The sequence below is a fragment of the Chanos chanos genome, chromosome 11 (genome assembly GCF_902362185.1).
Source record: "Chanos chanos chromosome 11, fChaCha1.1, whole genome shotgun sequence".
Classification (NCBI taxonomy): domain Eukaryota; kingdom Metazoa; phylum Chordata; class Actinopteri; order Gonorynchiformes; family Chanidae; genus Chanos; species Chanos chanos.
The window spans coordinates 16,164,713-16,177,219 of record NC_044505.1 but is presented as its reverse complement, the minus strand read 5'-3'; the positions used below and the strand labels follow the sequence as shown (position 1 = coordinate 16,177,219).

At 39.3% G+C, this 12,507-nt stretch overlaps 1 protein-coding gene across 1 annotated transcript; it reads right to left on the bottom strand.

The window, feature by feature from the left end:
- Positions 1-682: 682 nt before the first annotated feature.
- Positions 683-11,443, bottom strand: LOC115823713 (excitatory amino acid transporter 3-like). The gene is made up of 13 exons (XM_030787741.1): positions 11,368-11,443; positions 10,998-11,138; positions 10,673-10,765; positions 10,337-10,451; positions 10,118-10,160; positions 9,765-9,828; positions 8,947-9,169; positions 8,470-8,577; positions 7,745-7,867; positions 7,244-7,438; positions 6,792-6,926; positions 6,450-6,631; positions 683-882 (listed from the first exon to the last, which is right to left on the bottom strand). The coding sequence occupies exons 1-13, from the start codon at positions 11,441-11,443 to the stop codon at positions 683-685; spliced, it is 1,698 nt and encodes a 565-aa protein (XP_030643601.1).
- Between the last annotated feature and the right edge of the window lie 1,064 nt (positions 11,444-12,507).

The following is a 12,507-nucleotide window of genomic DNA, read 5'->3' as shown; positions in this document are numbered from 1 at the left end:
TATGGATGCACTACTGTTGGGATGCAACTACACCAGGAAAATGCCCCGACATGAAATCCAGTTTTACACCTTTGGGAAAACACTTGAGGTCCACACAATGCTATTTATTAAATAATAAAACAAGAAAGGAAACTGCCCTTCTCATCGCAAATACGTTTTGAGTTCCGTTTCAAATACATATGTGTTAAAGCCTTCCTTCAATTTCCAGATTTAAAAAATGGTAACAAATGTTTACATTCGACTCCACATATTGTCTTAAAAAGTTTAAAAACGACACACTTCATATGAACATCATTTAGCAAATGACGAACTGATTCAAGGTGATCCAGACCAAACCTAACAAACCTGGATGAATATTATGCCTAAAAAAAGCTGAACTGCTGAATGGGGTACTGTCCATTTGGAGTTAATAAAGCAAAACGATCACAACATCAAAAAATATGTTAAAAACCAATACTCACAACTAAAGTTAAAAAAAAATGTCCATTTAAAACTAACCAATAAAAATGGAGCTCAAACATTAACAAGAAAAATTACAAAAATGTAGCTGACTGCAGAATTTGAACAGAGCAAACACCACCTGCTGAATCCGAGCAAGGGTTTTTTGATTCCCTACACAAGTGTGCAAACATGCGTTTTTGGCTGGTGGAAACAGGCCCTGAGATTGATCCTCATTGGTATTTTACCTGATGGTGAAGATCTGGCCTATGTTGAGAGGGTAGTTATTGAGCTGCGCAATGAAAATGGCTGCCACAGCCTCATACAGAGCTGTGCCATCCAAGTTGACGGTGGCTCCGATTGGCAACATTAAAGCGCATGATGTGTTTGTCAGTGTGGTTGTTCTCCTCGGCACAATTAAACGTAAGGGGGATCGAGGCTGAACTGAGCAAGAGAGACAGTCACAAATAAATCATATGAATTTTCATGTAATTTTCAACAAGGGAAAAAAAATGCGAACTAGAGGTCAATTCCAAGTCATAAAATGTCACTGAATAACAGTGCTGTACTCAAATTATGTAGCAATTGAGATGTTTTGATATTGGTACACATTAACACATCAAGTATACATTTTCTGTGAATTTATTACATTGACTGGAAGCGTAATAGCAAAATAACTGGATAATGGAATTTCTCATGATGACTTTTGTATGGAGGTATTTTAGGTTTTATTTGCCCCTATACCTCACCAGTGTCTGCCGTCATTGTCTTTGTCCAGAAGAAATACGACGGACTTCATCCAAGCACTGATTACAAAGGCCTGAATTCTGTGACCATAAAATATTGGTATCCACTCCCTTTGGTGCCCGCTGCCATAGAGCAACTCCAGATGTTCTAATTTTTTCGTGTAGCTGGACTTCCAGAAAGCCTACAGTCTAATCTGCATTCACGAGGGAATACCGCTTTCAGAACCACCTACGCACAATTTGAGTGTTTACTTATACCTTTTGATTTAGTCAGTACCCGCTCTGTTTCCCAGACCTTTGTTAACGATGTATTAAGAGATTGGTAAATTCATTCTTGCTTACCCTGATGACATTTTAACTCATTTTTCCACATTCAGAGAGCACATCCACCATGTCTGTACAGTACTCCAGATATTTCTTCAGAATTACCTCTATGTGAAGGCGGAGAAGTACTTGCTCCACCAGACCACCATCTCCTTACTTGGATACATAATCAGTCCAAAGGGAGTGGAGATGGACAGATGGAAGTTAGAGGTGGTGAGTTCCTCACCAGCACCAAAAACAATCAGGGAGATGTAGAGATTTTTTGGTTTTGCCAATTTTTACAGGCAAAACTTCATTCGAAACTTCAGCTCCATAGCAGCTCCCCTGACTACACTGCTTAAAGGGAACACGAGATTTCGTCATGGGACAGATGCAGCGCGAAAGGCCTGCAGCACCCTAAAAGAATGCTTCACCTCAGCCCCTGTCCTAAACCATCCGGCCCCCCCCCCTTGTCAGTGGCCATGCTCTCTAAGAGACATGGTACGCCTCCAAAGCTTTTCACTCGTGCCTCCTTTTTCCTATAAAGCTGCCCTCTGCTGAGAGGCATTACGATGTGGTTAATTGTGAGTGATTCGCTATCATGAGTTTGTTAGAGTGGCAACACTGGTCGGAGGGGTCCAAGGAGCTTTTTTGTGGTACTCACTGACCATCGCAATCTCGAATACATCAGATCAGCCAAGAGACTTCACCCTTGTCAGGCCAGGTGGTCTATTTTTTGTTCCCCCTGAATTTGATTTCCCTATCTCCTATAATCCAGGTAGCAAAAACAGCAAGGTAGATCCTCTCTCTTGCCTCCTCAAGGTGGAGCCCAAACCCAAGGATCCTGGTCTATTAATCCCTACCGCCTGTATCATGGCACCCAAACTGTGGAATTTACAGGATGACATGCAACACTGTCAGGAAGAGGATCCGGCTCCCTTTTCCTGCCCTCAGCAAAAAGATTTTGGAGAAAAAGGGCCACAAGAGGTTCATGTGGGAAACTGATGTTGTTGCCAGTGCCTCAGTGACCTTGGTCTCACCTCACCGTGGACTTAGATCTTCCTTCATGTGAGGGCCTCACCAACATATTAGTAGTTATTAGTGTTAGATTTTCGAAAGCTGGGATAAGAGATGGGATACTTCGTTCATCTGGGAAGTCACTAAAGCGTTGTAGATTTCCGAATGTTTCCCGCTGATATTTGGTTGAGCTCATAGGACTTAACATAACTATCCCTTGCGATCATCAGCACTCCCTTGATTTCTTGAGTGGCAGTAGGGGTAATCATTTCATTGGGGTCATCAAATCAGACCAGTATTTCATTTCCTTTTTAAGTGCTTGTCCTAAACATACTGTGATTTTGTTTAATATTGTTGTAATTGTTATATAACTCTGAATATATTTTACAAATAAGGATGTGTAAGGACATACGGTATGCCACAAACTCCAGAAGAGGAGATTTCAATTGTTTTATAGCAATTGCGTTTTTGAGAGGGCTGGTCTTTATGTATCTACCTCTTGCTGTACTCTGTTCATTTTGATGAGTCTGCCTCTGTGGGTAGACTGAGTATCAGCTGATTTCTACCTCAGCTTCTACGTCAAACACCACACTTTGTTTGCATGTATGTGCATAATGTCACTTTATGTGTGTTTTGTTTCACTTTCATTTGACGTTTGACCTGGTTCAGTTATGACGACTAAATATTTGCACAGTACGCACGTATATTGTTTCACTTCTTCTTTTTCACTTCGTCATCAGATGCTTCCACATCAGCTGAGTGTAAATCTAAGCTTGACAGGAGCAAACTTCCACACCATGACTTCAAAGATTAACCTTAATGGCTCCCATTTCATGAGTGTGTTACGCATATTAGTGATGTTGCTGTTTGTTCCAGGTGTCAGCGGGAAGACTGATGGTAAGTTTGTGTTTGTGGTTAAAAATGAACGTCTACACATTCAAGTATTGCAAAGGCTGAAGTGGAAGAGCGACTTTTTTTGCTTAAATTAGTTGTTTCCAGTGAAACTGAATTAGGTCTGATTTAAATTTAAGTTACATGTTTAATTATTAATTGATTCCTTTACCTTACAATTGTTATTAATGAACTGTAAGATCTATGAGCATTTAAATACTGTAATTACAGCTCAGTACGCAGAAGAGTAGAAGATATAAATCCTACTTATTGTACTATCATTAATATACAAAGAAGCTAATTATTAAGATCATTTCATAATCCACAGCCACTGTGATATCAAAACTGAACAGATAGCTTCATTAGCATAAACGTAACTGAATTTCACCCAGTGGCTGATACCAGTCCCATAATTGAATTAGACTTAAAAAAATAAATAAATAAAGCTTCTACTTTTTGCAGATCTGATACCAATCCTTGAGGTTGAAGAGCTGAAGTTTTACAGGAATAAGACCACGACATCAAAGACCAACCCTGTTCCCCAGTTGCAGTGCGTTGGGTGGTGGTTCAATTGCGTGTTTGACGATTACGACCTTATTATTTGTGTCAACGCGGGAAAGCATGCACATGAGTTTAAGGTATGGTATGATCCTTCAGTAAATGTGAGCATGGAAAATGTCAGTGCAAGGGTGACATCCCTGAACTAAGTAAAATATTCTAGTGTTAAGCCTATGGAATTTTCTGTGTATACACCAGTTATGTAAAATGCCTGTGTGTAGAACTTGTTCCAGTAAACAAGCAGAGGTGATCCTTTCATTTCCTTATTGTGGCTCTCGTTGAGAACTTCTCCTGATTGTATCACTGATAGGTCTGTTTGTTACTGTGTTGTTCACTGTTTCATTTTCACCCTCACTGTTGCCATTTTATCCTGCTAATACAGTCAGAACGAGCAATAATCCATATATTGAGTTCTCTGAGGTCAATGCTACTGTCCTGGAAATGAGAATTCAACATTGAAATTCATATCTCAAAAATGATCATGTAAATAAACCAATACTAAACATATCATGCTAATATTAAATCTTGTGCTTTTTCATGTGTTTCATGTTTTTTTACTTGTCTCAGCTGGCATGTAACAAGGGCCATTTTCATTATTTCTTGCAGTGGGATTGTACAACAGGAGGCATGGACACGATTTGCAGAATGGACAATTCCAAAGTCATCTGTCAAGTGTCTAAGCGTTCAGATGGCTATTACATTGTGAAAGGTTCATGCCGTCTGAAGTACACACTGGTCATTACCAAAGATGGAAAAGCATCCGTTGCCTTAGCATTTCTGATACCGCTTTTTGTCTTTGTAATACTTGTTAATCGCCAAAATGCGATAAATATTATACAAGTGTGCTGATATCTGTACATTCCCAGACTCCTAAACAATCTGTTTCTATTTTTTCCACTCCTCTAACTGTGTGTCTTTTTGAAACAGCTTTCTTATCTTGTTTGAATGAACAGATGTGGTACTGGTGAGGCGAGTATATCAAGGTAGTTTTGTAATGTTTAAACTGTACCATGAATGTCCCATTTCCAGTCAGTGAATGTTTTGTGGCCAGTGTCACATGTTGTTTTGTTTATGGATGCACTACTGTTGGGATGCAACTACACCAGGAAAATGCCCCGACATGAAATCCAGTTTTACACCTTTGGGAAAACACTTGAGGTCCACACAATGCTATTTATTAAATAATAAAAAAAGGAAGGAAACTGCCCTTCTCATCGCGAATATGTTTTGAGTCTTGTTTCAAATACATATGTGTTAAAGCCTTCCTTCAATGTCCAAATTTAAAAAATGGTAACAAATGTTTGCATTCAATTCTGCACATTCTCTTAAAAAGTTTAAAAACGACACACTTCATATGAACATTATTTAGTAAATGACGAACTGATTCAAGGTGATCCAGACCAAACCTAACACACCTGGACAAATATCAATCCTAGAAAAAGCTGAACCAGACAAAAAAAGAGCATTCATACAATAGAAAGCTAAACTCAAGCGGATTATTACAAAAGTTACTGTGCTGCAATTACTGAGCCATAATTCAGATTGGGAACATTAGTGTAGGTTTCCATTACAAATATTCCTAAAATGCTCACACACTAAGAGATCTGACCGTCTCAAGGAGACCTGCAATAGTATCGCTTACTTGGGTGACCGTTGCGTGAGATGGTATCATTGTGTGGTCTTAAATGCCTTCTGCAGTTGATCAGGGAAGGCACTGGGCATTTGATTGTAATGGAACTGTTGCACATGTTTGTGTGTTTTATGTGATATTTCAGCAGGTAATGAAAAAAAAATATCCCCATCATACTGCCGGTCTTTCTCAGTGGCCGAGTCTGAATTCCAATACTACGTATCGGTTACTGACTGTATACATGGCGTACTGACCACACTACGTATTGAAAGTATGTACCATTCTGTACTAGTACAACAGCATGTTTGGAAGGCATAACCAGTTCCAAATGTAATATTTCATGCTGGACCAGCTTAATAGCCAATTAATTTAGTTAACTAAGCTAAGCCTTAAACAAATGTCCGTGTTTGTTTGCCATGACTCCATAACAACTTTGTGCGTTGAGGTTGGTTGAGCACACAAACATCTGGAGGTGTTACAATAATGACTGGGGAGGGTTTTTTTTTTTTTTTTTTTACAAAGAAAAAAACAGAATGAGGAACAGAGGTACATTTAAGTGAACTGGTACCAGCAGTCGCCTTGTTGGATGCAACTGTTGTTCCTAGCCTAGCTGCCTATTGCCATGGACAGGGCACAGGGTTTTGAGGAATAAAAGACTCATTTGTATTAATGACATCCATACCAAATCAGAGTACAAAGTTTGACAGACAGTTACTTCTCACACTCTTATACAACCCAAGAGAATGTACTATAAAAAAAAGCTTAGCAAAAGTACCTAGGATGGATAATTGTGTTCTCCACTTGCGGTGGCTAGAAATAAGAGAGCTTTGATAATGATACAGTTTCACATCCATCAACAGTCAAACCTCCATTTTCATTTAACGCTTTCCCACCATTTTCTGCAACTGGGTCCTTGTCCAGAGAGAGGCTGTTGGCTCCACTGTCCAGTGTCATGTCTGCTCTCTCCAAGTCTTTTCGAGAAAGTTTTTCCACGATGCCAGTCCCAAAAGCATCCCCCAACACATTTGTAACAGTACGGAAACGATCTCTGTGACACACAAAGGAAACATGCTTGCTTCTGTTATCACATTTAAGGGGTTCAGGATATATTAACTGAAGTATGCAAAATAATATGGTAAGAGCTATGTGCTATTGTGTTATCCTGGTGGCTTTGACCACACAACTGTTGTATCACATGGGCAACTTACAGCAGCCAATCAACTGCAATTAAAAGGGTGACATCATCGGCTGGAAGGCCCACGGCTGTTAATACAATCACCATGGTAACCATCCCAGCACTTGGAACCCCTGCAGCACCAATACTAGCAGCTGTTGCAGTGATGCTATAAAAGATTTTACAAAAAAAAAAATTTTCCCATCATCATTCCAACATAAATTTATTTAAAGGGTGGCGGGTTGGGGTCTGTTTGGAGTTGATAAAGCAGAACGATCAAAATATCATAATATGTTAAAATGCAATGCTCACAAGGGATTACAAAATTACAAAAATGTAGCTGACTGCAAAGTTTGATTTGAACAGAACACCACCTGTTGAATCTGAGCAAGGGTTTTTTTTTTTTAATTCTCTTCACAAGTGTACAAACATGCGTTTTTGGCTGGTGGAAACATGCCCTGAGGTTGACCCTCATTGGTATTTTACCTGATGGTGATGATCTGGCCTATGTCGAGAGGGTAGTTATTGAGCTGGGCAATGAAAATGGCTGCCACAGCCTCATAGAGAGCTGTGCCATCCATGTTGATGGTGGCTCCGATTGGCAGCATGAAGCGCGTGATGCATTTGTCAATGTGGTTGTTCTCCTCGGCGCATTTGAAGGTAATGGGCAGCGTAGCTGAGCTGAGCAAGAGAGATGGGGACAAACAAATTACATGAATTTTCATATTCATATATATTTCAAAAAGGTGAATTTTCAACAAGGAAAAAGCGCTAACTAGAGATCCACTCAGATTCCGAAAATGTTACTGAATGACAGTACTCAAACTATGTAGCAATTCAGATGTTCTGATGTTGAAACACAGTAACATCAAATATACTTTTTTTTTCGGTGAATTTATTACATTGACTGGAAGCATAAAGCAAAATAACCAGGTAATGGAACCTCTCATAATTATGAATGGGTTTGTCGGTGTGTATGTCAGGTACCTGGAGGAGATCATGAGAGCGGTAAGTAGTGCTTGGGCCATTCCCCAGACAAAAACAAAAGGGTTCTTCCTCACAATAATGAAGTACAGAAGAGGTAGGACAACAGTGGAGTGAATGGTTAACCTGGACAGGGAATATGACACGTGATCTTCAAACAGCTTAAGTTTTGCTATTGTTCTGTTAACGTGATCTTCAAACAGCTTAAGTTTTGCTATCGTTCTGTTACTTAAAATGGATATACGCTCGTTACAGGCTCGGTTAAAATAATCGTGAAAGCATTTGTTCTTTGAGTAATCTGTCATTTTTCCAGTGCAAACATAAATGGGCTTTTTGGGCTTCATCTCTTCATTGGGCACTGTAGCCACTGATTAGCTTGATCTATCCCAAAATACTTACTGTACATACTTCACTAGAAACACCTTAGACCTACACTCACTGGCCACTTTATGAGGTATAACTTGCTTAAAAAGGTACACTATACAGGTGTACAAGTGCAGACTACAAATGAATGGTGGCCATGCAGAATCTGTCAGCCAAAAATATCTTGCCAGTGGCATTCCTGCGGTCAGAAACTGACAACTGATTTAGGGCTAGAAGATGCCAAACAGAAACTATGCATAGCAACAGATGGGCCCTAGTCTTTAACTGTAGGCCGACAAAGTCTATCTTCAAGGTAGACATCTCTAATAAAATGACCAGTAACTGTGTTTCGTAAATGCACTTACCCACTGAGAACAGTCACCATATATAACCCAAGTTTCCTGAAGATGCTCCAATCCTCAACTTCAATAATTTTGGCGGCAATGAGGAACAGGATTCCAACTGGCATATAACTATGAATTCCACAACATCAAAAGCAGTTATTACTCTCCAGACACCACAAAATACATCCATGTTAAAGTATCTAAAGTTGATCTGGGAAGTGGACAGGGGCATCACATGAGCCTATTTGACCGACATCCTCAACCCACTGAACAAAACCGATCCATTTCGTCTCTTTTGTAGCTTAATCATTCTTGTCACTGTGGTCCACGGACAGCATCCCCAAAACATTGTGCTCCAGTAAGTATCATGGGGTTGCTTGTGACTGGCATTCTCCTCTTTCTCAAAGTAATTGTCTCCTCACATCATTTTAGTTTAAAGTCTGCTGTTGCACTCGCACCATGATGTGACAGATAGTATGACAACGCATAAAAAATTACCACATGATAATCTGCACAATCTTCATCGTTGCGTCATTCAAAATGTCAAATACCACCAGCAGGGGACGCCCTCTTTCACCCATTTTTCCAAGGACTAGACCGAAGACCAGGCAGAAGACAATTAGTCCAAGGATGTTAATCCCATCTGAGTATGATCCCACAAATTTGAAGCCCTTTGTGAAGAATAAGGTGTATGCAGAAAAGAGAAAGCAATGTTCAGGTACTTTATGTCCAATCCGCAAACTGCATATATTACAGGACATGCTAAGCTAACAGACTATGTCCAAGATAGCAGCTGGGAACTGGTAATCCCAAGCTCCCCACCCTCTGATTGAGCAGAATTATAAATATGACTATTCATTGTTTGTATCGTGAACACTGACCAATGAGAAGCTGATTCCGAGTCAGAATCTGACTAGGAATACTAGGAACTTATTTTTCAAACATATTTTGCTGCCTTTCTGGGTACAGATTAACCTTTTGCCAGGACAGCAAAGGATTTTCTATACAAAGCAAGCATAGATAATGTTTAATCCATGGTTTTTCTGTGTCCAGAAAACTGCTGGATAGTGGGGTTAAAAGGTTAATAGTCAAAACAAGAGAATGTCTAAAATCCATGTTGTGTGCATCCTCATGTTGTGCCATTCTCCTGTAGGAAGACAAACCTATAGCAGCTCCACCTTGAATCAACAAGATAATAGCCAGCACATTTTAAAATCAAACGATTACAGGTCATGGGATGAAGTTGCTGAATATATTAATTGGTTAAAGGAGGTAAATTAATAACTATAATATTGAAGGTACAGAACGCTAGGAACTTACCGTTTCTGAAGAATTTGTCTCCAAGGGAAAATTAGGTAGTTTTTCACGTTTTGTTTTGTACTGCAAACCCATGAAAGATACAGAGAAGTCAAATTTATAGATTTCCGTGAGGGAAAATAACCAAAATTCCCACTTTCTTTATAAGCAATCAGAACTTTCCCAAGGCACATTTGCAGAACACAAGGAATTAGATTAAACAGAGAGTGAACACACAGTAAATGTGATGTACCTGCTATAAACCAACAGTTACAGAAACAGTAATGCATTCTGCTCAGTCTGTGATTTTAAAGCAGTGCAATCCATAATTCGTAACTGTATCCATTCAGTGATCTGTAATTTAAGAATTTACCTGTTGAAAGCAGGCCTGGATGAGATTTTCTGGAAGCATATTTCTATATCAGATAAAATAAATAAATTTGAAGTATCTTTCAAATAATAAAGATACCATAATCTCACAGTGCAAAATGATTGTGGATTACGTTTTAGCCAATAGTATTCAAATAGTTTGGTCACAGCAAAAAGAAATGTGGAAAAAATAATTAAATTGAAAGCAGCTTTCAGGTGTCACCTTATCAGATCCAGCACGGCATCTACAGTTGAGACGTCAGGTGAATTACCAGGTGAGGTGACGTTAGTGTAGCTGTATGACTCTCCAGGCTTAATGGTCATCACTAAGACAATCCCTAAAATATTTTTTAAAAAATGGAATTATTTGTGTGCTTATCATTGGGAGTTCTGTAATACGCTAAAACACCTTCACATGGAGGCATCTGGTATAAAAGGCCTGTGGGAAAAACTCATTGGTGAAATGATAGAATTTTTAAAAGCCACTTGTGTAAACAAGTGTTTCTTAAAAGAATAAAAAAGGAGAAAAAGACTGTTTGGCTTATTTGATAAGACTTACCTAGGACAACAGCAATAACAGTAGTTGAAAAGTAATACACAATTGCTCTCAGCCCAATTCGACCAGACACATCAGACTCCAGTGCTGCTACACCTGTGTGTTATAGCAAATTCAGCTTGGCTCATACTTGAACTTAATCTTTCATTATAAGGCAGATGTGTCATTCCACAGTCATAAGTACCAGCTATTTAAATTGCCCTGAGTATCCACAAACACACTCCTCATCAAAGGAGCATACTATGTTTAGCTTAAAGGGAAACAAATTCAAAAATAACAAAAGCAAATTTTCAGTAACATGGCTGGTTAAACAAAGATATAAACGTACCTGTGATTATACTGGAAATGACAAGAGGTAATATAATAAGTTTCAGCATACGCATCAAAATCTCTCCTGGAAAACCAAAGTAGTATTTGTCGAGATGGGAGAGGAAGACATAGTCCCGAACAAACACACCAAGCGCGATACCTGCGGGTGTGAAAGAAAAGGGTCGTTCAACGACTAGAAAAACAAAAAAGAAAAGAAAAAGTGAATGAGGCAGAGGGCAGAAGAAGAGGAAGAGGAAGAAGAAGAAGAAGAAGAAGCACCACCACTTCCAACACAAAAAAAGAAGGAGAATGTTAGGTCACAGACCAGGAGAAAGGTTAAAAAAAAAAAAAAAGGTAATTTGAGTTCATCTGGAAACCAGCTAACTCACCAGCTGGCACAGAGAGCACTGTGGCAATGAGGAGAGAGTTCTTCCTCAGTAAACTTCTCGAACCACAGAAAACCATGATCCCAATCCTTAGTCCCTTTGTTCACTCTCTTCTCAGGAATGCAGAGAACACTGTGGATTTTTTTTACACCTTTATGTTTTGAGCTTTTACTTCGGTGACCTGATTTGCCTCCCGTAGAGTTTTAACTTTCCTCTTTAATTTGTAACTGAATAAGGTGTACATTGGTGTGTTAAAATCCCATGGAATTCCACAGCTGATGTCATCAGCATTTGAGAATATGCATAACTTGAAAAAATAAATCAGTCACAACATTGGATGCTACATAAGGCATACTAAAATAATAATAAAAAATGTTACTTTCACGTGCTCAATCTGGTTTCCTTTCATGCATTTGGTTAATACCAGAAAGATACTGGACTGAATTCACTCGTGTTAATGAATTACTGAGGGATTTTCTGTTCTCAGTTTCACTTGGGAAACTACTCCAGGCAAAATATCACGTATACAAAATATAAAATTTCATGGAATCCTCAGTCAGTGATGAACAGAACATTATCACAAATTGGCAGCACACGGCAGCACAGAAACAGGGCAGCACAAAAACAGGGACGATACAGGATTCAAAATAACTCTTAGATAACCCATGTAAGCTAACTCAGAGTAAATAGTAAACCTCCTAATAGACGGGCCCTATGGCTTTGTTTTGCTAGGAGAATGAAGCCATAGGACTCTTCTATTGGGAAGTTTACTACTTGCACTGAGTTAACTTAGCTGGCTTAATCATTAAACCAGATACGTGGAATACCCCCCTGGGCATGTCAGAGAAAGTTACACCAAAAAAAGACCACACAAACCTAACTGAGGAAACCAGTGATATTCATACAGAGAGCAAACAGCTTTGATTAACAAAAACAGGTGAAGACAATGAATAATTAACTAACTGAGCCAAGAAGCCAAGACACCAGTGAGCTCACACACATACACACACACACACTATGAGCTAGGAGCAGTGGGCAGCCACTTTGGTCAAGGCCGCTGACAGGAGCACTAATCCGAGAATGCACGTCTTTGTGGTGGGAGGAAACCCACGCAAACACAGGGAGAACACGCGAGCTCCACAC

Excerpts from the sequence above, each read along its gene's own strand:
- LOC115823713 (XM_030787741.1), bottom strand. The coding sequence starts at position 11,443 with ATGGTTTTCTGTGGTTCGAGAAGTTTACTGAGGAAGAACTCTCTCCTC. Across the intron at positions 11,139-11,367 it reads AGTGCTCTCTGTGCCAGCTG|GTATCGCGCTTGGTGTGTTT; the intron begins GTGAGTTAGCTG and ends TCACACCCGCAG. Across the intron at positions 9,170-9,764 it reads AAATTCTTCAGAAACGGTAA|TACCTGAACATTGCTTTCTC; the intron begins GTTCCTAGCGTT and ends TTGGACATAAAG.